This window comes from Xenopus laevis, chromosome 9_10S (genome assembly GCF_017654675.1).
Source record: "Xenopus laevis strain J_2021 chromosome 9_10S, Xenopus_laevis_v10.1, whole genome shotgun sequence".
Lineage (NCBI taxonomy): Eukaryota > Metazoa > Chordata > Amphibia > Anura > Pipidae > Xenopus > Xenopus laevis.
In genome coordinates, this window is record NC_054388.1 from 48,916,246 (window position 1) to 48,942,388 (window position 26,143).

Here is a 26,143-nt window from a genome sequence, read left to right on the forward strand (position 1 = left end):
GATGGGTCCCCCAGGCGTTGTGCAGAATTTCATTTGTCTTCTACAATGAGACCATTATAGGACCGGTCTGGCCCTGGGGAACAGGACAATGGGCAAATACAACATTGTGAGTAGCATTTTTATAGGCACTGAAAGAACAGCGACAGTTTCCTAATTCTCATTTCTCTGGTACCTGAACCTCCATTAGTCACTCGAGCCTGGAGCAGCCAAAGGTACATGAGAGAGTGGGGAGAGATATGGCCCCCCAGCCATTCATATCTTCTCATAGTAGCAGTAGCAAAGTCACCAGAGCAGGGGTTTTAAGCTTGTTGGCCTCTCCTTCGTAATGATGGGACCCCAGTGCAACCCACCTGCTATATTATTTCAAGAATTGGTGAGTGACAATATGGAAAGAATATGTTTTGGAAAGGTGCTTATTATTATGCAATGATTTGGCTTCCCTTTTAATAAATTCCCTATAGTGAATATAAATGACCATGTGCTTTCCACAGTAATTATGTTAAATCCCCACTTATATATATAAGAGAGAGAAATTAATTGATTATAAACTACAACTCTCACATCCCTCTGACAAACAAAGGCCCCAGCCCCCCCATCCCTTTGTGCAATCCCTCAAAACACACAGCCCCTTCTGATTGTCTCCCAGAAACCTCCTTATAAATAGGCCATTATCCTGGGCCGCTAGAGCCTCCACCAGGAATAATTCTGTATCTCCCGCTAATGAAGACTTTTGGGCACATTATTGCCCATGAATATTTTCCGCAGCAGAATTAATGGCCGGCTGCAATTGCAGCCCTGGAATTAACCCCGCCAATGTCTGCATTCCTTCTCTCTCTTTGCTTTTTTTTTATAAAAATATATATCTACCCTCCTAGGAGAGTAATTTCATTCATCCTCTTTCCACTAACGGGGATTCTAGCTGATGACAGTACTAATTAGACAAAACCCGACAGCTGATTATTTTTTAAGGAATATTCTGCACAGGTAAGTGTATCTGATACACACCTGAAGTTCTCACGGCCTGGTATTTCTCTGGGACATGACTGTCTGGTATCACAGATTATTGATCTCTACATAGAGCTGCCCTACTGATTGAACACTGTTAGCTCCACAAGGCGTTTTGTGTTTAAGGCAGAGAGGAATGTTCCCAGGTTTCCCTGGATACAATAATATCGTCTCTTGCTTATCTGTGCGCTGCTAACGATGAGACTTGATTAATATTTTCCAGACTTTCAGTTCCCTTCAGTGCAGCCTCTGAATAACAACTCCATTCTTAATTGGAACCAACCTGCAGGGAGTCGGAACAACACAATGTTTCTAACATCAGAATAAATGTATTTACCGCTGCCTGAAAACAGATGTTCTGATCTCTTTTAAGTTTTGAATAGGGGGAGTTTGTGTTTCCTGGTGCCTGTTTGACTGTCTCTTCTTTTTCAGCAATAAACAGCAGTCCTGCTTTGCTTTATGGCAGGGATTGTTTGTAAAGGCGGGGCAGTAACACAGTTGGATTAATTAGTCTTTATGGATAAATCTCATTTACATTTACAGTACTGCTCTCTGGAGATGCCTCTGGCAAGATAAGTAATATAAGTAAAAGTGATGGGATATTTGATCTGGATTTGTGACTCTCATTTCTATGCCACTGAGTAGTGTTATGAGGCAGAACTAGATTTAACAGCACAGTTATATTTGCACACTATACATCTATATATAATCTGTGTGTAGATGAAGAAGATTCAGGCCCGGGAGGATTCAAGCATTTGCCTGACATGTTATTTGTTCATGGTTCCAGTGTCGGATTCTGCACCAAACATACAAGTTAAACATTAAGTTCTGGGAGGAAAGGGGGTGTCACTGCCTGCTTTGTACTGAGCTCTACTCAGGGCTGTTTTAGTGTAGAGAAAAAGGGACATAAGCTGTGGTCTCTGGAAGCAGAGGGGCCCCTTGTGGAGAAAATATGGATAAATAAGATTGTTTTGTTACGTTAAAATACTGACTTTGACACTTTGTACCAAAAATCATTTGTGTTTGTGTTATTGTCCACAACAGCATTATCTTCAAATCCCGGCCCATTTGCAAAGGTCTTTGGGGGGGTCTCCTGAGTGATTTAGTAACTTTTTATTGTGTATTGTAACGAAAGTCGTTCCTTTGCCTTTAAAGTGCCACGCGGCTGAGCCAGGGAAACAAAGGTCCTGTTGGTGGGGGGAGATTCCCTGCAATATTTGCGACATAAAAGACGTTGCTGCATCATAAAGTTTAAGTGCTCTCCAACTAAACATTGTGCCGCCTCTGCTATTATTGCCCTTTTTCTCCTAATAAACGTCGCCTCCAATAAATCAGCGCATGCCAGCCCTGGTCGTATTGCTGAAGTACAACACCCACAAATCTGCATCTACATGGAGATGTCACTTGGGCATTTTTTTAAAGACCCCCGGGTTGAGTTTGCATATACTATGTACTTGTGCCTACTTGTGCTCAGCTTATATTCATGCTAATTTTAAATTACAACCAATGAGAGGGGGGGGGGGTGGAAATAGTAGATCTGTCACATCTGGATTGAATTGTTTCTGTCCCTGGTGCTGAGAGCAAAGGTAAAGCTGTTTGGGATGCCCATCTGCTTCGACTTCTCCTTTTCATGTAGCAGAGGATGAGCCCACTCTTCGGCAGGGGGCATTTCAACAAAGAACTTGAAAGTGGGAGTTTGTATTTGTACAAGATGAAATGTCAGGGACCAAATCCATGTGTGTAGAGTGAGATCCCTTCTTTGACTGACAAGTATTCCTTTGATACTAATTGATACTCTCTAATACTCACTGACACTTTCTGAGACTCACTGGTCCTCTCAGTCACTTTCTGAGACTGACACTCTCTCTGATATTTTCTGATATTTGGAAACCCCAAATGTTACTAAATTGATGGCTTTTATTCAGGCTTCCCCAATTTTCCAGTGGGGGGGCACAAATATCTTTATATATCTTTATTATCTTTACCCTGTCTCTACCACTCCCAACCCCAGAGGAGGAAAACAAGCCGAGACTTTATGATTCCAGCACGGCGTCCCTGAGGAAATTTAACTGGTATTTATATGTTCAGAATCAACTTTTATGTATATCGTATAAAAAGAAATAATAGGAAGATGCATTTCCCATAAACCTGACTATAAAATCCCCTGTAATAGCAATGTGAGCAGGAAAATAAAGGGTTTTTTGTCCCTATTTCACTCTTTCCTTTGAACAAATGCACAGCACCATCAGTTCCTTCTTTATACAAGTATGGGATCCGTTATCCGGAAACCTGTTATCCAGAAATCTCCGAATTACAGAATGACTGTCTCCCATAGACTCCATTTTAATGAAATAATTCAATTTTTTTAGAAACGATTTCCCTTTTCTCTGTAATAATAAAACAGTACCTTGTACTTGATCCAAACTAAGATATAATTAATCCTTATTGGAGGCAAAACCAGCCTATTGGGTTTATTTAATGTTTCCATGATTTTCTAGTAGACTTAAGGTATGAAGATCCGAATTACGGAAAGATCCATTATCCGGAAAACCCCAGGTCCTGTGGGTTAACATGTCCCATACCAGACTGTACTGAAACTCGTCTGTATTAGAATAATCTGATCTTTCTGTAATGCTGAAAAGTCACACTTTTGTACTCACTGCCACAAAGTGGCCTTCTTGCTTTCTTTCAGTCATATGTTCAAGGCCAGTCTTACCTGTGAATAAGTCATTGGTCTGAAATCCCTTTCTTCTAAAATTACAACCTGGGGGTCGGTTTGTCCAGGCAAAATGGGGAAGACAATAAAACAACCCAGAGTGCAAGTCCTGACTTGGCTTTTCGCTGCATGAGAGTTTACTAGTCAGCAGGGTTCTAGTTCAGGATTTACTGTCTCTGTTAATACATGAGTGATGTCACCCATATATTCATGCTGTCAGAGGACACTAAGAGTTGCTGTTTAAATAAAAAGTTGAAAAACTGCAGGACATGACTGTTATATCCCCTGTCTTAAAGGTAATAATATTATATGGCATTAGTGTTGGGAGAATGTTTCAAAGCTCGGAATGCATTATGCATAAGTGTAAAGTCACAGTTGTCTTATAATGTCATAAAGTGACAGTTGTAACATGTACAGCCTAGTGATGCTTTATTATTAACTTGCCAAGGCTTTTCGGGACTGTTGCTTTGTGTTGAATTGGGAGGGGGTAATGAGGTTATGATAAATTTCCCTTATTATAACAGTTCTGAGTGTAACTGTGTGACGGCGGGAGGGGCCTTGGTCCAATCTGTGAGCAGATCTGTTAACAGGGGGCTTAAAGCACCTTTATATATGGTCAGTTTTGGAGTAAAATTAAAAGGAGGAGAGTGGGGGAAGGAAGGATGAATCCAGTAAATATATTCATTAATATTTCCCTGATAAACTCCCAGATGACTGCAATATGTGCCGACTAATCAAATCCCGCAGAATGTTGTCTCTGCACAGCGAGACCCATAAATCTTTTCTTACTTATGTGCTCCTCTGCGTATTTAATCGTTATAAGGGTCACACACGTACCCATGCATCGACAGTAGAGGGAAAGTACACCCAAACTATCTACCCATGCATGGATATTAAAGGGAAAGTGCACCGTAACTAACTGCTGATCCATGAATGTTAAAGGGAAAGTACACCCAAACTATCTACCCATGCATGGATATTAAAGGGAAAGTGCACCGTAACTAACTGCTGATCCATGAATGTTAAAGGGAAAGTACACCCAAACGATCTACCCATGCATGGATATTAAAGGTAAAGTGCACTGTAACTAACTACCTATCCATGAATGTTAAAGGGAATGTACATCTAAACTATGTGCCCATGCATGTTAAAGGGAAAGTGCACCCTAACTTACCCTAACCCTAACTTACTACCCATGCAGGATGTTAAAGGGAAAGTGCACCCTAACTATATCTACCCATGCAGAATGTTAAAGGGTATGTGGTATCTCAATTTAAATCTCTTCAAGTGGTACTGTTTATTGCTTTTCTGTATAGATGTATTTATACATATACGTAGGAGGCGACATATTGTTTCATTAGACACCTAGTAAGTCCAGGAAAGAATGTTATACCCTCATGTTGCACATACAAAGAACAGATTACCTCTACTTATAAATATGTTACAAACATTATAGTGAATAGTAAGGGATTAAAGGGCACACTGACCCATCTGGTCAATTTCCTGTGAAAAGCAGAGCAGCTTCCTACCCTGGGAGACAAATCTATGCCACAAATTCCAAAACTCTGTCCCTCTGACTGATTAAACCCAGATTTGGCCGTTCTTCAGTCCTGGATGCTTTGCTGGGAAGGATTTGTTCTCAGAAGACAGAATATGATGAGATTTTCCCCGAAATGTTCATGGTGTGAAATTGCTGAACATTATGGCGCATTTGCACCACTGAGCAAATCATTGGCTTGTCTTCTGTATCTCTCACTTCTGTTTCTGTAAACCGGCACAAATTCATTATTCTGTCAGAGCCAGTAGTGCCCAGAGTGCGTTCTGTGGTCGATGGAAATGCTGTTGTCATTATCCGTCAGATAGTCGCTGTTTCCATACGGCATTGAAAAGAAATTATTTGGTTTGGGTGGAAAATCTGTTAAGTGTCCAAAATACTAAATATCCAATTTTAATTCCATTGCCTGGAACTGCGTTCAGTCCAACATTTTATTTATATATATCGGAAAGCTTTCTGTTAGATTGTAAGCTCTGCTGAGCAGGTCCATGATTAGCTCCTGTGGCAGTCTATATGTGAGTGTATCTGTACGATGAGTGGACACACCGTGCGCAATATTTTGTGAATAATAATCATATTCTGCTTCGTTGTTACATTCACTTAGCATTTACCAATGTAAATGGTAAATGCCTGGGCAATTTCGGGCGACTATGGAAAATGCATCGCCGCGTGTGCATTAGCGCAAGCAACTTTTCATTATCGCCTATGGGAAAACACGCTGAGGCAGTTCAGGGAGGTTGTCGCTCAGAAGTTGTCGCTTAGACACCCTCGTATTGGCCAGGGGTTAAAACTAGGGGTAGGCATAAGAAGCATGTGTCTAGGGGGCAAGGATGGGGGTGCGCTAGGCACATACATCTTTTGTCCCCTTTTACCTCTAGTTTGGGCTCTGAGTGAGGGAAAGTTAATTCCTATGATAAAGTATCTGCTGAGATAGGAAACACGTACGTTCTTGCCCTGGAGCCCTTGAGTAGGCTTGGTCAGAGCAATCATCATGTAAGTAATATTAAAAGTGACCAGCCTATCCAACAAAACCAATCACTGATCCGAGTGCTGCTGGAGTGATTATTTTCAAATGTAGATAAAAATGCATATATACTTTATACTGTGCACATTGATACAGACATGTACATGGTATTTACTGGCATGTATGTATGAATATCTATATGTTCCCACTCATAGTTACTGTGAATAAGGAGCTGGGCTGTGAGCTGGCAGGAGTTAATGTCTGAGAACGGCTGTTAATTGAGTTGTTGTTAATTTTATGCAAAGGACGTTTGTTTATTGGTAAAACGATACAATTAAAGTCACTTTAAAACTAAAAATACCCCCAGGGCAGAAGAGATAATTATGTTATTCATTACAACAGAGACAAAATAGGCCCGAGGCACAGATCTGCAGCATTGATCTGCTCATTCTTGTTTTAAGGCCTGTGAGGGATGAAATTCCCTTCTGTACTGCCCACTGCGTGGGGCCCCGGGGCCTTTAACTTCTTCAGTGAGTCTGGAATGGGGATTTACTAGTGTCTGCCAGGAATGCTTCATTTCACTAATGACATTTAAGGTTTCTAAATGAGCAGATCTCTATTATAATTCATAAATATATAATATATATCATATATATATATATATATATATATATATATATATATATATATATATATATATATATATATACTTTCCAATGAGTATCCGCACTCCAAGGCTGCTGCAAATGGAGGGGTGCACGGTAATTTTTGTATGTATCAATTATCTTCAGACCAGCACTCGCTTTAAAAACGTAATCATTTATTGTTGCATAGTATCAAATACCCAACGTGTCCAAATGTGGACCGAAACTTCGGGTATTCGATACTATGCAACAATAAATTATTACGTTTTAAAGGGAGTGCTGGTCTGAAGATAATTGATACATACAATTAGCATGCACCCCTCCATTTGTGCCAAATGTATGTATGTATATATATATAGATATATATATATATATATATATATATATATATATATATATATATATTGTGCCAAAAGTCTGACTGATTTAAAGGCCAAGTAACCATTAATGTTTATTTTACATTTGTTTACAGGCAAAACTTACTGTTTACTCACTATTTATACTTGTGTTTATACATATTAGTGGACAGGCCTGGATTTGTGGAAAGGCCACCATGGCCCAGGCCTAGAGTGGCAGGATTTTAGGGGGCGGCATGCTGCCCAACCACACCCACATTGGTTCAGAAACACTGGGTATGCACAGGAGATACGATAGTTTTTTAAATTTCCCGTGAGCCAGTCCCCACTACTCTGGTCCCGATGATGAAAAAAATGGAGGGGACGGGGGTGACGAATGACAGTTGGCCTAGGGGAGCCCGCTATGTAAATCCGGCCCTGTTAAAAGGACGTGATTACATTGTAATGAGTGTATTGTTGTATTGACAATAGACTTTCTTGAATCTTGATTCCTGAATAATTTAGAGTAGGGGTACATTCTCCCTTATAATAATAAGTGATACTCAGAGATCCATGTGTAAGTCAGTCTGAAGTCTTGTGGTCACAGAACCCCTCAGTGACTTCTAATATCCTTATAATTTACAGTAGGGGGTACATTATCCCTTATAATACATAAGTGATACTCAGAGTTCCCTGTATAACTAAGCCTGTAGCCTTGTGACTTTATATGGTCACAGAACCTCCTCAGTGATTTCTAATATCCTTATAATTTTGAAAATTCAGTAGGTATCTTGACTATACAGCTTACAACCTAAACCATGTATATTAGGTTGTAAGTCTTATTTATACTATGCTATACAGAAATGTATAGTTAAACAGTTCTCAGTATTATTGTTACCAGTATTTATAATATTTTCTCTCTTAATCTTTACAATTCACTCAAACAACTGACAGATAAAAGAAATGCACGGGACGCAGTGGGAGTCGTTATACATCAATATTCCCCCTGCAGACAATAAGTGTGAAAGGCTTTAGTATTGACAGTGGATCCATACTGCGGATAATAGTGCAGAGCCAAAGCCTCAGCAGATATGAACATAGACATTTGCCACTCAGTTTTATGGCCCTAAAATCCGTTGGTTTGATATCTCAGGGGGCAGAAGCGGGCAGATGCAGGCACGTGCACTGGCGTCTGTTTATCAATGGGCTGTGTCTGTAGAAGCGCACAGGGCTCTAGCGATAAGCACAGGCTGGAATATTACTCCAGGGAAGTGGGCTGTGAAGCAAATAAGAACTGAATCAGAGAGTATTTACGCATACAAAGTATATTCTCTTTATAAAAGGGACATAAACCTTCCATAACAGTGCTGCCCAACCATGGCAGGACTACAACTCCCAGAATACACCAGCATGGTATTAAGGGTTCAAAGCATTCTGGGAACTGTAGTTCAGCAACATTAGGGATGCAACACTGTTGCAAATTACCTTTTATGAGAAACCCAACTGCTCTGGCTACTGATGCCATCAGGGGGAGTCTAGTGGGGACCCAGAGAGACTCCAGCACCTAATGCACAGGTCACCAAGGTACTGGGACTTGTAGGGTTGGGTCACGCAGGCCCGGACTGGCAATCTGTGGGTTCTGGCAGAGGGGCTGCTATAAGGTGCCATAGAAAGTCAGTATTTAGTGGGCTGGTGAGGGCTGTTTGGGCCTCTGTGTGGGCTGATTTGGCCTCTGTGAACCTGAAATGCCAGGGCCTATTTTAATTCTCAGTCCGGACCTGGTTTGGTGGGTCATTGGGCATGTTCTAGGAATAATGGGGCGTTGCTGGAGTATGGCGTGGCTGAGGTTGGGAGCAGTGCTAGCTGTGGAAATAAATTGAGATCCCATTCTACCCAGTAGTCAGGGGGCCCACCATCGACTGAGTTCTAGTGGTTTTCTGATGCAGGCCCTCAACTATTTTAATCAACATCTGATGCCTGGCCAACCGAAGTAGCGGAAAGTTGCCTAGAGATGAGTGTGGTGGGGCAGACAGGGTTGTCACCTTTTCTGGAAAAAAATACCGGCCTTCCTATATATTAATCCTTTTTCCCTATTAATAACATTGGGATCAACCATCATTTTTACCGGCAATGTCGGTAAAATACCGGCCAGGTGGCAAGTCATTTCTTAACAGCCTTCCAATCTATTGTCTGGTGGTTATAAGGCCAGTGACCCTAGCAAGATAAAAAAAAACGATTTAAAATAACATCTAGACTTCCATCACATAAATGAAAGACTAGTTGCAAACAGCCTCAGAATAACATTTCCTGGGATACAGTAAATGTTTATTTTAGGGTAAATTCCTTAATCTCCTCATTGCATTAGTCTGCAATTTGCTGAAATACCCCCCCCCCAAGAATATATTATGTGGGAGAGTTGAGAGACAGATTTGGGGGCAGAACGCACTGTGATGGTGCCAAGAGAGATAATTCTGCTGCTCTAATTATAGATTAGAATAAAGACAATCATCTGACATGGGAGGGCAATTAGCAGTGGGTTACAGTAGCTCAGACAGGAATTAATAGGGGTCAGTGCAGAGAAAGGAGAAGCGAATGCCTTTTACTGATCTCTCTGTAGGTAGAGACGGTAAAATGTTATGCCTGACTGAGCAAGCGACATTGCAGTTTTAGAATCCAAACATTTGAACTATTGTGTTGGGCAGAAAATAAAATAGACTGCATCTGAATGTGCAAAGAACAAATTGTGTTATCTATACCCCCATAATCTGATCATGGGCTTCACGGGTTCCTTTACATTGGGGGGGGGTCACTTTTTATCAGAGCAGGATAAAACTTTGGGAGTTAATTAAGTACCAGATGTTTTCTGTATCTGCAACCTCTCACCCCCCCCCTTACTGCCTTATCCACGTTATTACATTATTTTTGAACAATAACCACTTCTTCTTGGGTCCTTGTTTCCCCTCCGAATTCATTATCTTTTGCTTCTCTTATGCTGACAAGCTTTAGTGCATCTCCCTGACCCACAAGGCATACAGTTTAATATAATGTCTGTAGAAGGACGGCACTTGGATGTTATTGAAGCCCAAATAATCCAGTAGTGGAATCAGAATCAAACACTTGAGACTGTCCTATTCATGGCTGGATGCAGTTATTCCAAAGGGCGGTACGGCAGGTTAGCTATAGGGCTGCTGTGGCAAAATACAGAAACATATTCATTTGGGGGATTAAAAAGGCCTGGGACCCTCTGAAGCCAATTGCTGTACCATGTATGACCTTAAGAGGCAGGAACATTACTTTTCCATTTGTTACACTCAGTAGGCCACTTCCTTATTACAGTTTGGTAAAAAGAGGTGAGTGTGTGCATACAGTAGGACACCATTTTAGTCAATATTAACCAGCTGCAAAACTAGGGTTTAATCTGTGTTTATGCCCCTTTTAGTAGATTACATTAAAATACATTAAGGCAATCAGAGAATGAGATCAGTCACAAAGTAGGACCATTTTATAGCCAATCAGAGCGTCGGGACATATACAGGCCTACCTAGGCCAAGAATCCTGGACACAGAATGGGTTAATTTTTTCTTTTGCTATAAAACTGTTCAGATCAGTCGGAACCCTAATAGACAGTTTAATCTTGGCACCGAGTAACGTTCCTTTGCCTTGCAGTATTGGAGGGATAATGAGCTCAAGAGTGGGGCCCTGTGTCCAGCCGTGAGTAAATGTATTAATGTGATATTAAGATAATTGCTTTTGTATAATATAAATGTGTTACAGGGAACAGCAATAGAAACAAATGCGGCTCCCCGAAGGGCCCACTCACTGACTTATTGGATTTGTATTTTTTTTAACTTGTTATGCAGCTGTAAATAAAGGGCCCCAGAGGGGGCAATTTATAACTTTCTGAAATATTCACTGGTCCTCTCTCACGCTCTCTGACTTATTCACAAATAAATAAGCGCTGAATCACTGCCTGTGCAACTTGCATAGTATTGCTTCGCCGTGCAGAGTCTGTCTGTCCCAGAATCCAACTGAAAAAGCCTTCATGATGCACTTGGAAAGTATCAGAATTGATCTGTTGGGCACTTTCTGTTCAAGTGAATGCCATGTATCTTGCCCCAGCTGACTAGTAGAATGGACCAATTTAATAATGGCCAATAGTGGTGCTGTTTTGTAAGAGACCATGTACAGAAGATTTCTCAATACAGTACATATCAGTCTGTGATATCCTTGGGAGGTTGATAAGTGGCCTCTGCGTGTCTCCAGGGTGATGTGCTGATATCTGTCCCATGGTTCTGTGATTTTTTACTTTAGGATTCCTCTGACTGAGCAGGTCACTAACAGCACAGCCTGTCAGCAATTGACAGGGACTGAATTATCCTCCCTCATCCCCCTCCCCACTCGAGCCCTTAACCCCCTGCTTCAGTTGCACTGAATCTGATTGAAAATTCCTTTCGATCCATGAGGCTGGGACTGATAATGTAGAATTATATATATGAAGCATTCATTCCAGGGGCTACTGCTCCATGGTCTCCTGCAGGGCCACCAATAGAATTTGTGGGGCCCCGTATAACAAAGTTTTCTGGGCCCCCTACAAGTTAAAAAAAACATTGATGGAGTGGCCCCCCTACAAATTAAAAAAAAACTATGGCCAGGGACTGGTAAAAGTAAAAAACAACCCTTGGTGGCCAGCCCCCCTCCAAGTAAAAAAAAATTTAGTGCCCAAAGGTTTAAAAAAAAAACAAATTGATGCTCAGCATGGCTCGGCTCCTACTTTGGCTCAACTCGGCTACTACTTTGGCGCAACTTTCCTCCTACGTCATCAGTTCAAGGGGAGGCTCAGCTAATCCAGGAAATGCAGCACGGCCAGGCCCCCCTTAACATATAGAAACCATCAGGGCCCGGCACAAATATCCCCCCAGTGCCCCCCTGATGGCAGCCATGGGAGTAGATTTATCAAAGAGTTAAAGTTAAAGATCTCCATAGTCCGCAGAGTGAAATATCGCCTCTCTCCATTCATTTCTATAGGATTTTTAAAGGCGTATTTATCAAATGATGAACTTTCACTATCACCCTTTGATAAATACACCTTTAAAAATCCCATAGAAATGAATGGAGAGAGGCGGTATTTCACTCTAGCGGACTGTGGTGATCTCTAACTTCACTCTTTGATAAATATACACAATAACGTTTTGATTGGTTTCTACTATTGGCTATTTTATAATTATACATAAAGCAAGAAGCCACCATGTTGCTTTCATTATTTAAGGAATACTCAGCAGTACTCATTAGAGGCCCATTAACATGGTACTTCCTACTCTGAGGGTGGTATTAATGCTGCACCTACAATAGTACTAAAACCAAAGGGCATGTTCCAGCGACCTGTAGGAAGTTTTTGACTTTCTACACACAGTCCCCTGCTGGGATTTACTTGCCATGGTTGTCCTCACTGGGACTGATTATACTGTGCTCTAAACATGGTGTCCCCATTTGATTGGGGTTTAACCCTAAGAAGGCATTGATGGTGGGCTACTGATGAATTGCAGAATTAAACTGACAATTCCACTCCGATAGCAGCAAGAAAACCCCTCCTGATCCAGTGACACAATTGGCTCGACACCATCTGGTTCCCTGGTTACTGTTCCCTTCCAGAAAAAATATCAATATTTTAATTAAGTTCTGCAACGTCGTCTCCACTGCCGGCTGTGATTGATTGTGAATTCATTGCGCAGAAAGTCACTTTTCCATCGTTTGCTTGCTGCTGCGGGGAGAGAATTTCCTGATTAAAGGACAAGTAGCCCAAAAGGTCCTCTGGAGTGTGCTATAACTGGAGGTCACCTATCACTATCTACATATCTCATTCATGGGGTCCCTGTTCCCAGACTTCACTAAGGGATCAGGTACCTTAGGGACTTCCTCTACTAGGGTTTAGGCCACAGCCTCCCAAGCTCTGTATCATAGGGGCAGGTCTGTACTGTTTCTAGCTCGGTATAAATATCATAATCCTGGCAATAGTGTGTTCCTTTAAAGGGATCAGGCAGCCCTTCTGAGGCACAAGGCCCCCAGATACTAAATAGACAGTGAAAAAAAGAACAAATGGTGGAGGCCAAAGTGGAAGGGCTGCCTGCACCAACTCACTATATTAAACTCCAAAGGAAGTGGTCACCACCCTCTTGAGCCAATAGGGAACACAAGGTACAGGTACCAGAATTACTTTATTCAAAATAGAGGTAATACGTAATGTGGGTTTTTACAAACAGTAGGGGAAGTAACCCTAGAGGTGCTTACAAATACTTATCTGTTAGTAAAGGCAGCCATACATGGTCTACATGGGTTGGGTTGAATGCGCATATTTGTTACAGGGGCCCACACATGATAACCCCAATGATCAGCTTGAAGTGAAGAAGAACTGCACCTTATATTGGCAGATATGCCCTGGAAAATAAACACTGGAAACTGTTTTGTTACCACCTTATAGGTGTGTATGTTGAGCTGTTTCATTACTTTGTGAATGAGAGTGAATTTGTGGAATGTTTCTGGTATTTTCTTGTCCTTTACCTTTATACAGGAAGTATATATGTGGAACTGTTACCTTCTGAAATGAATATCTATGTGGAACTGATTTGGTACTTACTGATTCATTACCTTTACACCGAAAGTGTATGTTCCGTTTTCTTCTCACCATATTTTCCTCTGTCCCTCCAGGTGCTGCTTCAGAGCTTCCTTTGGAAGATAGGACCTGTTGCTTCACCATGTGGATAACCAGGCAGAAGGCCCTGACATGGTCACTACCAACACTTTCAATACTCATGTTCCACCTTTCTGCGTCCCAAGTCCCCGTAGAGAATTCAGAGAAAGATTACTGCTCGCGGAGAGAGCACCCCATCCTTCCCTTTCAAGGTGAGCCTGGGGGAATATCTGTAGTGTTTAAAGGGCAACTAGGTGAAATGGTTAATACTTTCTGGGATTTTTTTCCCTCAAATACAGATATTTTGTGATAGTTTTAAAAGGTACGTTTAAGCTGAAAAGTATAATCTTAGAATGACCTTTTCAAATGCTTTTCCCATGATGCACAGCAAAATGTTGAATGATTTCCAAGACCTTTGCCTGTGATTTATCGTTAAACCTGACCTTTCTGTGGGAACATGCTGTAATTACATCGCAACATTCTGCACTATAGTACTTATCACTTTGGCTGCCTGTTGTTTTCCCCTAACTCTTTACCGCACGGGACCTCTAAGGAAAACAGTGCTGGAATTACAGGAAACCGGGGCATTGGTTTAATACAGACAGTAAGCTCTGCCTAATCAACCTTCTTTATTCCCTAATATGCAGTCCTTGTTAGGCTTTGAGATAAGGAGCAGCTTTTTATACAGGGTCATCCATTAGCAGGCACACTCCTGAATAGACATCCTTCAAACAGCACATTAACTGCCAGGCTTCCTGGATTGCCCCTTCGATATGCCTAGAAGTAGTTCATAATTAGGCCTGATTTCAAGATTTGGTGCCCCATGGCCACTTGGCTGCCTGCACCCCCATCCACCCCCAATCCATACTTACCCTTGGTTGCTCACACCAGCCCCAAACCACTGCAGCACATCACCCATTCGCATGTCACCCACTTTAATCCCCTCGGATTTTTTCACTTCCTCCTTTCTGATTTATCCAATTTAAACGGGGAAGGAAAAAAGGCACATCCATGTATTCAGGTACATCTGAAGATGGAAAACACAGGACCGGTTTCACTAAACAATTCCAAGCTGTATTATTTAGAGTGTTCAGCTGATTACACAGAGAGAAAACCCCATTATTCCTGCATTTCACTCACCCTCCTTGTATTTGGTGGAAAACAATTTAGTGGCTGTTTTCTGTCTTGAGATTAGCGCTCTATTTGCTCAAACAGAATCAGAAGTACTTATGAGAAGTTTTTCGGTCATGCACAGAATGGTAACGTGTTGGATGGAACCTCTTAATTCTGTGTAAAAGAGCTGGCACTCATTGTCTTGCTGTTTTTATTGGAGTTGGCAGGTGGCGCTATTACAATTTGCAGAGTATTCTAAATCTCTGCTTTTTCATTGGTCTAGAATGGTCTACAGCAGGGCTGTCCATCTAGCGGCCCACATGCGGCCCGCGACCCCCCTTGTGTGGCCCCCGACCTACCTGCTGTGTTTTCTTACCATGTGTAAAATTTAAATAGTATCACTACAGAGATTAACTGGCCCATGCATTGTTTAAATCTCAAATTCAGACTAACCCCCTGTATTGTTCACTCATGTGATCTGCCTGCATTGTTCACATTTCTGACACCTCTATTGTTCACACCCCTAAAGCCCCGTACTGTTCACACCTGAGACCCAGACTGAAACTACCCATATTGTTCACACTTTATACAAAATGCTAATAGGGCTCCAGCACTGTGTCACTATATGTAGTACATCTTAGAGTTGTCCAGATAGGTTTCCCTGCCTCCTGCTCTGGTTTACCTACCCTGTGCCATACTCTGCATGTGTGGGGCCTTCTCTGCCTGTGTGTGACATACTCTGCCTGTGTGTGCCCTTCTCTGCCTGTGTGTGACATACTCTGCCTGTGTGTGCCCTTCTCTGCCTGTGTGTGCCCTACTCTGCCTGTGTGTGCCCTTCTCTGCCTGTGTGTGCCCTTCTCTGCCTGTGTGTGCCCTTCTCTGCCTGTGTGTGCCCTTCTCTGCCTGTGTGTGCCCTACTCTGCCTGTGTGTGCCCTTCTCTGCCTGTGTGTGCCCTTCTCTGCCTGTGTGTGCCATACTCTGTCCCTGTGTGCACTACTCTGCATGGGGAACATAAGCCTGGTATTTGTTCTGGGGGTTTGTTAGCATTTGAAAATAAATTATTGTTTGCGGCCCCTAAGGTGTTTTATCATGTGCTGGGGGTGCTGTGTTATCCAAGGGGAAGAGGAGGCATATGGATTTAAGGGTATGTCTTAATATAACAACTTTTTTCACATATGAGTGACGAGTAACATCCCTGCAGTGAGCACCAAACATTTGTTTTTTTGGTGTGCTACCACAATTAATGTGGATATGCCCTTGTGGTAACATGGGTGTGATTTAAAGTGGGTGTGGGCCAGAAAAAATTTGGCCCTCGATAACACAGAAGTTGGACAGCACTGGTCTACACCAGAAAACCTGACCTCAGAGACCCACTCTGACAATAACTCAGTAGTGCTCCCATTCCACCCTCATTGTGCCCACACCTGCTTAGCTCTACCCACATTGTGCTCCCATCTGACTGCACTGGAGATGTATGATCCCCATAGACCAAAGATTTTTCTTTGGTGAATGACTGATTTTAGTGCAATCCAACCAATCCGTCAAATTATCGTGAAGTTAGTGGAAATTGATCGTACATCTTACAATTTTTCATCCGACATGTGTCAGAAAATTGATCGGCCAGGTTAAAAAAATTTCATCAGTCACAGTGAAATCTATCTATGTTTGCAGGGCCAAGCAGGCAGCTACTCTCAGTTTTCCTGTCTTCAACTAGACAATATCGCTTGAAATGGTCTTTTTAGTTGACGGACAAATCGTATATTTAAATGATCGTTTCAAGATAATCTCACATAGTCTCACAATAACGAAAAGATCTTTTAAAAATATTTACATCTATGGCCAGCAAGCCTTGTGGTATTTCATATGGTGGAAATAAGAAAGGTTTGATGGAAACTGTAATTTCCTGGGGCTGGGGTCCACTGGAAAATCCATTGGAATGTCAATGGACAGTGTATACCCAGTAGAAGGTCAAGTTTACACAGGAACTCCCAACCCTATGAGTTTTTTAAAATTTGTGTGAAAAGGCGAGATTTGTTTTGTACCCCCTAATTAAATTACAACGTCACTTTACCGAAAGAGAGAGGTATAATTACCTGATCAATTCAAGCAATCGCTCAAAAGCAATAGTTAGAGCGTTTAAAGTACTTTTTAAACGCTCTAACTATTGCTTTTGAGCGATTGCTTGAATTTTTTTAATAGTTTCTTACACTTGGAATTATTCCAGGTTTTTTAAAGACCGCATTGGTTACGCTTTTTCTCAACCCTTACTGCAAACAAATGGCACTGTGGGATTTGTAGTTTTTTAGGGAAGATTAGAAAAATTAAAGAGATAGCAAGGTAAATCGAGACTACAGTCCCCAGTGACCTACTTTCTCCCTCTTGTGGGGTCCCAGAATTTAGAAAAATCACAGGCAGTTAGTTCTTGGGACTTCTCCACCTCTAATAATTTTCATTTTCTACCTTATCTTCAATGCTGGTTTTTATGTGGACATTTTGATACGATTTTTCTTTTTAATTAACGTTTTCACTTTAAAAACCTATCAGCCTAGGCTGAGGTGTGCTAACCAATTACAATTTACCATTTCAGTGGGGGTGGGCCCTGTTTTTTCATTAATTTCTGTTCAGTGAATGTGTGTAATAAATTCAGTCACAATTTTTCTTGATTAATTTGTGGTAATTTTGAATTAGTTTATTACCCGGATTTGTGCAGGCACAATTATTTAATTTATTCATTAATTTAACTATGAATTTAGAATAATATTGCACTAGCACTTTAATCAATTAAGTCATTTGAGTAATTTATTTTCACTTAATTTAGTATACTACAAGTAACTTTTAACCATTACTTAAAGGCACCAAGCACCTAATGGGGCAATCACTTCCTGGATTCAAACACTAATCACGTAATAACGAATCACAAGGGTTTTTTTTAAATATTTTTTGAAATTATTCTTAATTATCAGAAACTTAGGAACTGAACAATATAGATATTGGCATTTAACGTGGTATTAATAATTGGTCGGCAACTAGACAGAGAGGGGTTTTACTCTTTTTTAACTTCAGTAAAGAGTTTTTTAAAATCTGAAGATGACTACTGGTTGATTAGGGCTGCCATTAGTAATCAGGGCTGCTCTTGCCATGGCTGAGACCCTTGCCTCAGGTGGCAGTGAGCGGCTAGTTACCAGGGGCGGTAAAAAGCTGCCTCTGTAACTTTAAGAGATGCATTTCCTCAAGCGGCAGCCCCAGAAACATTGCTACATGTAATCATCATACATATTGTAATCATATAATTGGGCAACAAACGGGAGGGGGGGGTTTGCGCCTACTAGGTTTCCTTCCCCTTTAAAGAAAAAATTAAGCCCTTTGCATGCATTGCCATGCCGATAATCTGCTTGACCACATCCTAATTATGTTAAATCCCCACCCACAAACCCTCCAAACGTTACCAACCCCCTTAAGCTCCACTCTTTACATGACCCAAAAATGGTGCCCTTCTCTTCCACAGGGTCCCTAACTGCCCTGTGTACACCCCTAATGGCAAGTGGTTGGCAGGTTTGTAGTAGATTCTGGCAGATTTTAGCCACTGACAATGTTGAGTCCCCAAACAATCAGATTTACCCCTTTACTTCTCTCTTTTGCAGAACTCAAGCCCTGGTTGTCTAACTTCACATATAGCGACGTACAGGATTTTTCTCAACTGGCATTGGATCTAAACCGGAATCAGCTCATCGTAGGTGCCAGGTAAAGCCCTGATCTGTGTGTATAGGTTACCTCTGTCCTAATGCCAGAGTTTAATTTCAATGTCTACTTAAAGAGCAGTTTTTTAAAGCCTTGATTAAGGTTTGACCATATTGTTGCCAAATCCAATTCTGAATCCTGGATTTGGTGCATTGGTTTTCAAAGCAATTCCTGCATCAAGTGCCAGTTTTGATTGTGAGCTCCGCAGGGCAGATATATGCTGTGACAAGTGCTGGGCATTGAGCTGCTTGCTGGTGCTATCATATCATAAAATCTTAATTACTTTTGTGCCTTAAAGGGACATTTATCAAAAAGAGTTGATGTGATATGAATGTGCATTTTGTAACAGTTAATGATGTACTGGCCTCAGGGAATGGGCCCCATCTGAGTTGTGGGAGTGGGGGGGGGCATAATAAATGTAAAGTGTATAGACAGACATGATATAATATACAATACGATATGTGCTTTGTACATTTAGTCTTTTCTCATAGAATTCCCTAGAGTTGGGTGTTCCAAGCGACTCTTTGCAAAGACAAATGTCCTTATGTGAAATCAGCCGATACCATGACCTGAGGTCTCACAAGGAATTTCTCATGATCCAGGTCTAATCTCTTAATCTCCAGATTTCTGGACCCTGTGATAGCCTGAGTTGGTAACAGCCTCACGCACTCCTGGGCCCCTTTAAATCTGGAACCTGAGTTCCCTGACACCACCAGGGAACGATCTGACAGGGAGAAGCTGCTTTGTGCCTGTCGCTCTCTGATAAATATTGATACAAAGGAATTTTTCTCTAGAAGTCGCTTTGAAGTGGCCACTGAAGGCAAGTAGGGAAGGGTTGCACTGATCCTGAAGTTCTAACAATACAATGAAAAATATAGTTACATAGTTAAATTGGGTTGAAAAAAGACAAAGTCCATCAAGTTCAACCCCTCCAAATGAAAACCCAGCATCCATACATACACCCATCCCTACTTTTAATTAAATTCTATATACCCATACCTATACTAACTATAGAGCTTAGTATCACAATAGCCTTTGATATTATGTCTGTCCAAAAAATCATCCAAGGCCATTCTTCTGTCCTGACTGTGAAGAACCCCTTACGTAAGTTCTTCTCTTTTAGTCTAAAGGGGAGGCCTCTGGTACGGTGATCCACTTTATGGGTAAAAAGGTCCCCTGCCATTTGTCTATAATTTCCTCTAATGTACTTGTAAAGTGTAATCATGTCCCCTCGCAATCGCCTTTTTTCCAGAGAAAACAACCCCAACCTTGACAGTCTCCCCTCATAATTTAAGTCTTCTGTCCCTCTAACCAGTTTAGTTGCACGTCTCTGCACTCTCCCCAGCTCATTTATATCCTTCTTAGGGACTGGAGTCCAAAACTGCACTGCATACTCCAGATGAGGCCTCACCAGGGACCTATAAAGAGGCATAATTATGTTTTCATCCCTTGAGTTAATGCCCTTTTTTATGCAAGACAGAACTTTATTTGCTTTAGTAGCCACAGAATGACACTGCTCAGAATTAGACAACGCGTTATCTACAAAGACCCCTAGATCCTTCTCATTTAAGGAAACTCCCAACACACTGCCATTTAGTGTATAACTTGCATTTATATTATTTTTTAAAAGCAGTGTTGAACCCTAAGTTTTCCCTTTATAACCACCATGAAGCTCCCAGCATCCCCCAACAAGCTAATTTATTTTATGGCACTGCGGATCCACAATTATTCTTTCAGAGGACAAATAATTCCTCATCGATTTTTCTAAACTGTTCTGTAAAAACAGACTTTGTGCCCTTAAATTTTTTGCTTTTCCAAGTCACTGAGAGACTCTTCCATCACTGTCCACCTGGCAGGGCTTTTGCTACATTCAACTATGAAGGAGTTGTTACGCTGCAAGTAGACTTTCTTTTAGTTAAAGGGATAGTTGTTTGTTGGAAATTGCTGTGGTTGATATTAAATATGTTGTAGATCGAAGTTATATAAGCAACTTTGCAACTGGTCTTCTTTCATGTATTTATTGTGATTGTTGTGTTTTGCTTTTGCTTATCCTAAAAATGACTAGGTGGTTGCTAGGGTTTGTGTTGCTGATAATCATGACACAGTGTGACTAAGGCTAGATGTTTATTCTTCCTTCTTTATTGCAAATCTTTCTATTTAGAACTTCTCATTTTTGTATTTGAATTGTAGGAAACCTTTGCAGTATATTTATTTAGATTGTGTAGCTGATGCGGCGCTAGTGCTCTGGGATTAGAACCTAAAGAATACAATGTAGCACATTTGCTGACTATGTGGGAATTGGACCCCAAAGGATACAATGCAGCAGATTTAGTGTTTGTGCTGAGGGAATGGAATCTATGTGATACAATGTAGCAGCTTTCCAGTTAGTAGGTCATGTCGGTGCTGGTCAGGTATAGATTGAAGCAAGTAAAAATGTGCACAGCATGTCCAAATACAGTCAGGCAGGTTTTGTTCTGAGTTGTAAAATGTGCTGCTGCCTCACAGGAGATCATTCAGATGCACAATTATACAATGGTGGGTGCAAATACAGAAAGACCAGGAATGAGATCCATCTCTATGAATATATAGGGCCTCACTATCATCCCTTACTTATGTGCTGGAGTACACAGGAAGAACAAGAGCAAATTTTTAAACATGATTTGAAATAATGTTCTTATGTTCTGCTACAGTCTAACAGAAAAGCATTGCCATTATGCAGATCCCGAATTTATAGAAATTGTTGCCCCTGAGGTACTGTATACCTGCCCTTATAGTAACATGCAGGCATCCATATTGTTATCCATGAGACCCTTGCTGATGGTACCAGCATTCCAGCAAAATCGGTCATTGTCTCTTTGTTACAGTGAAAAACATTATATTTTAATTAAAGGTTTTTGTGCCTAAAATCTTCAGCGCCAGGGAGCGTGGGTGCATGTATCTGTGTGGGGGCGAGTGGGGGGATAGAGATAAGTATCTTCTGAAATTTCTGCAGCAAAAATATGTTACAGTTATACTGAATTCTCTGAAGGCATGGCTATGGAAAGTAGGGGCCCTATATCATTTGCAGGACCCTAACTCCCACCCTTGTTTTAGTGAACAAAATCCTTTTTCCTTTTATAATAGTTTGTCAGCTTTAAGAAGGTCTTCTCTTTCTCAACCTCTGGTAAGAGTCCTGCGCGGGTCCATTTTTTGAGACCTGTACTCAACTCATACCCGCAACCCTCAATTTGACCTGCATGTTCGTTCTCGCTACCCGACCCGCAATAGGTCAACTAACCTTCCAATCCATGGGACATGGGAAACCGGAATTGATGTCACATTTGACTGGAAGTGACTTCACTCCAATGTCGAATCTTCGCAAAAACAGAAACCCTGACAGAACCACAAGGGGGATGGGAGGGATAAAGGCTGCACCTTTGTTGGGTACCTAGCCAGGTTACCCGTGGACTGCCCACACGGCCAAGTAATAGGGGACTTTTTGCCCGATGACTTTTACCCACAGGTACCAGACTCAATGCAGGACCCTAATCTCTGTACCCTCTCAGATTCCTGCCAACCTCTGTGTCCTCTCTACCTACTGCCAGCTACTTCTCTGTGGCCTTTCTTCCTTTAGCCTTCTCCCCATTTTCCTTTTCCAACTCCTTCTCGTACCTGATCAGTGTGCTCTTTGATGCCGCATTTCAGTGCTGTCCAACTTCTGTGGTACCGAGGGCCAGAATTTTCCTGGCCTACATGGTGGAGGGCCAATAATGGAAGCCAGTGTTGACCACTCCCCTTTTAACCCACACACGTTTAAACCACACCCATTTTATCTTATGAATATTTAAGACTATGTTCACATTAATGGTAGTAAAACACCAAAAAAACAAAAACAAATGGTTGGTGCTCACTGCATGGATATCAGGCAGAGTATGGCACACACAGGAAAGCATAGAGCAGGCAGAGTATGGCACACACAGGGAGCATAGGGAAGGCAGAATAGAGAAGGAGACAGGGAAATCTATCAGAACTCTTAAGAGGGACAGTTCATACTGTGCTACATACAGACACAATGCTGGTGCCCCTCAAGCAGTTTGTTTGAAGTGTGAACAGGTGAACAATGTGGGCACTTTCAGTCTGAAGTGTGAACAGTACAGGGTTTTATAACAGGTGTGAACAGTGCAGGTGTTTTCTGTCTGAATTTGAGATGTACACAATGCAGGGGACAGTAACTCTCAGTACTGATACCTTTTAAATTACAGCATGCAGACTTTCATGTGGGGTCCTCACAATCCAGCCCACGGGCCACCAATTGGACAGCCCTGTCCCATTCCATAAAGAGCCATCTAGTTTATATACATTATAAACTAGTGTTTCAAATTGAAGTCAAGCATGTCTGTCATGATACAGGGACACTGTAAAGTATTATTCTAATATATATATATATATTATATGTCATGTATTCTACAATTTCTGCTGTTCTTTTGAGACCAGAAATTGCCAGCCATTGCTGATTTACAGTTCGCAGCATTCTCACAGCCACAGATCCCTGGTGGACATCAGAAGTTGTGTTACTGTAATGTAGAGATTCTGTACTAGTGATCAAAGTCCAATCTCTGTACTGAGGATACAACCTGGAATAATTATAATTATAGAGCCCAGGGACCCTCAGGCATGATGTTATCTTACAGTAATATCATTATTAAAATAAATGGTGATTCTCTGTTTTCTCTATTTCAGAAACTACCTCTTCAGACTGAGCCTGCACAATGTCTCTCTCATCCAGGTACGTGAAGTATTTATTGCTTTGGTTTCCATCAACAGAAATGATTGGGGCCCTTAGTAAATTTGGGGCCCTTAGTAAAGTCAAGTTAACGTTCTTTTTTTAATCAAGCCTTGTGTCACCTCTGTATCTCTCAAACAATCAGAATACCATTTAGAATCACGTTCTGGCACATGAAGGGTTAAGCAGGTGCTTGTGAGTAAACTCCTTGCATGTGCTTGTTGCCTGTTGTTCTCTCTTCCATCTTGGGAATTGTGCAACTGCAAAAGATCAATAGGCGTTTAAATAGCATTATAATTCTGCTGGCTCCTCTCCGTTCGCACAACTGTGCCTGCTGGATTTTATTCTCTTGTTTTTATTCATTTTCCGGCTCCTTTGCTGTGTATATATGAGCGTTACACTGGGATAATCCCCTCTCCTTGCTCTGTAACACGGGGGCCACCAAGGAAGCTTTATACAATAGACTCAGTGCTAATTGGGCCAGCCAAGATGAAGGCATGGCGCGCAGCATCCTAATAAATGGACGGCAAGTCTGCAGTGTTCCAAGGGTTTCAAGTACTAGCTATAAATTTTCTCTCGTGCCTCAGTTACTGTTCCTTTGAAATGATTCTTCCACTAAACTAACATGTGTCAGGTTAAACTAAATGTTTGTAGTAAGTAAAGCGGGGTGGGGTTTGCCTGACATGCAGGCATTTTCTGTCATTTATGCCTTGTGGGTCTGCAAGACATTTCAAAGCTTCCAGCCACCTGCACTCGTTCTAACTGCTGTCTGAATATTTACATAGAGAATAGTCGCTTTTATCTGAATTGTGTAACACTGTTTAACAGCCAGTCCCGGGGTCATAGAATATCCTCATGTGCAATATCAGCAATGTTACAGAATGTATGCTATGTATACTGTATGTTATAAGGATCTTAGAGTCACTAAGGGGTTGTGTGACTATATAAAGGCACAAGGCTGCAGGCTGAGTTATATAGGAAACTGAGTATTACTCGTGTATTATAGGGGATAATGTATCCCCTGTTAAATTATAAGGATGTTAGAAGTCTTTGTGGAGTTCTGTGACCACAAGGCTGCAGGCTGAGTTATACAGGGAAGTCTCAGTATCACTCATGCATTATAAGGAATAATGTGCTACTGTAAATTATAGGGATATTAAAAGTCACTGGCCATATAACCCGCAGTGATCCCCAACCAGTAGCTCGTGACCATCATGTTGCTCCCCAACCCCTTGGATGTTGCCTCAAAGCAGGTGCTTATTTTTTTTGTTGCATAATAACCAGATTTACTGCCAAACAGAGACTCCTGTAGGCTGCCAATCCACATAGGGGCTACCAATAGCCCTTATTTGGCAGTGCAACAGGAACGTATGCTTGTGTTGCTCCCCAACTCTTTTTATATCTGAATGTTGCTCACGGGTGAAAAAGGTTGGGGACCCCTGATAAAAAGGAACAAGGCTGCAGGGAACTCTGAGTATTACTTGTGTTATTAGAGATAACTTACCTCCTACTATTAATTATAAGGTGTGACCCATACGACTGCTGTATTATCCTGTAGGTGAGATTAATATGCCTGCAGACATATCAAAATATGAAGAGCAGTGAGTCTTTTGAAATCTAGGGTTGTCACTTTAGGGTAAGGCCAGACGAGGAGATTCGGGGAGATTTTGTCGCCTGGCGACTTATCGCCACGTCTTTTGCGCGACTATCTCCCCGAACTGCCTCAGCGTTTTTTCCCCATAGGCTAGAATGAAAAGTCGCTGCGCTAATGCACACGCGGCGATGCGTTTTCAATAGTCGCCCAAAGTTGCCTCACTGAATGAAAAGTCGCCTGCGCTAATGCACACGCGGCGATGCGTTTTCAATAGTCGCCCAAAGTTGCCTCAGTGAGGCAACTTTTCATTCTAGCCTATGGGGAAAAAACACTGAGGCAGTTCGGGGAGATAGTCCCGCAAAAGACATGGCGATAAGTCGTCAGGCGACAAAATCTCCCCGAATCTCCTTGTCTGGCCTTACCCTTAAGGTGACATAAAATTGCCCATGCTGTATACCTTTTGTTCTGTATATATATTTGAAAACGGTGTGGTTGCACAGAAGTCAGTGTAGAATGTAGGATATTGCATGTGTTGAGTTGCATGGGGTGGCCCAAAGTGAGCTATGCAGACACCAAATAATCCTGGTGTTTATCTGAAGCTCTCAGCAAAGCGTAGCTGTTTATTTCAGACACCTATCAATGTTTCCAAGGCAAATATTTGCAGGCAGTCAAGCAAATTGAGGCAGGAGGATCTTGCTGTAACTGACAGTTTGTATATAACATTCCCCCATCAGGTGTGACTTTGTCTGAACCATAGTTTGCTGTAGAAAACATGGGAAATATATGGTTTTTAATACTGGTGTTTTATATCGTAGTGTTGAACTGCAACTCCCGTCATCCCAACTTAGGATCTAGTGTTGGTCACTAGACCAGTAGTTGTATCAAAAAGAGTGTGAGAGATTGGGGCAACTTTGACACAGTAGGTCATGAGTCAAAAACATTTTATGGCCCATAGACTTCAATGCATTTCTGTTAATTTACACCATTTCTGCATAGCAAACGCGTCAGATTTGCCCATCACTATTTACAAA

At 41.6% G+C, this 26,143-nt stretch overlaps 1 protein-coding gene across 3 annotated transcripts in view; it reads left to right on the forward strand.

Annotated features, from left to right (window-relative positions):
- Nucleotides 1–26,143, forward strand: part of sema5b.S (semaphorin 5B S homeolog) — a 116,850-nt gene that overhangs the window by 46,977 nt on the left and 43,730 nt on the right. For 2 of the 3 annotated variants that reach the window (NM_001086522.1, XM_041577632.1), the window contains 3 exon segments: nucleotides 13,922–14,116; nucleotides 18,660–18,759; nucleotides 23,476–23,521. In NM_001086522.1, the coding sequence (NP_001079991.1) occupies nucleotides 13,969–14,116; nucleotides 18,660–18,759; nucleotides 23,476–23,521 (294 nt within the window). In that variant the 5' untranslated portion in view covers nucleotides 13,922–13,968. 3 annotated transcript variants of the gene reach the window in all.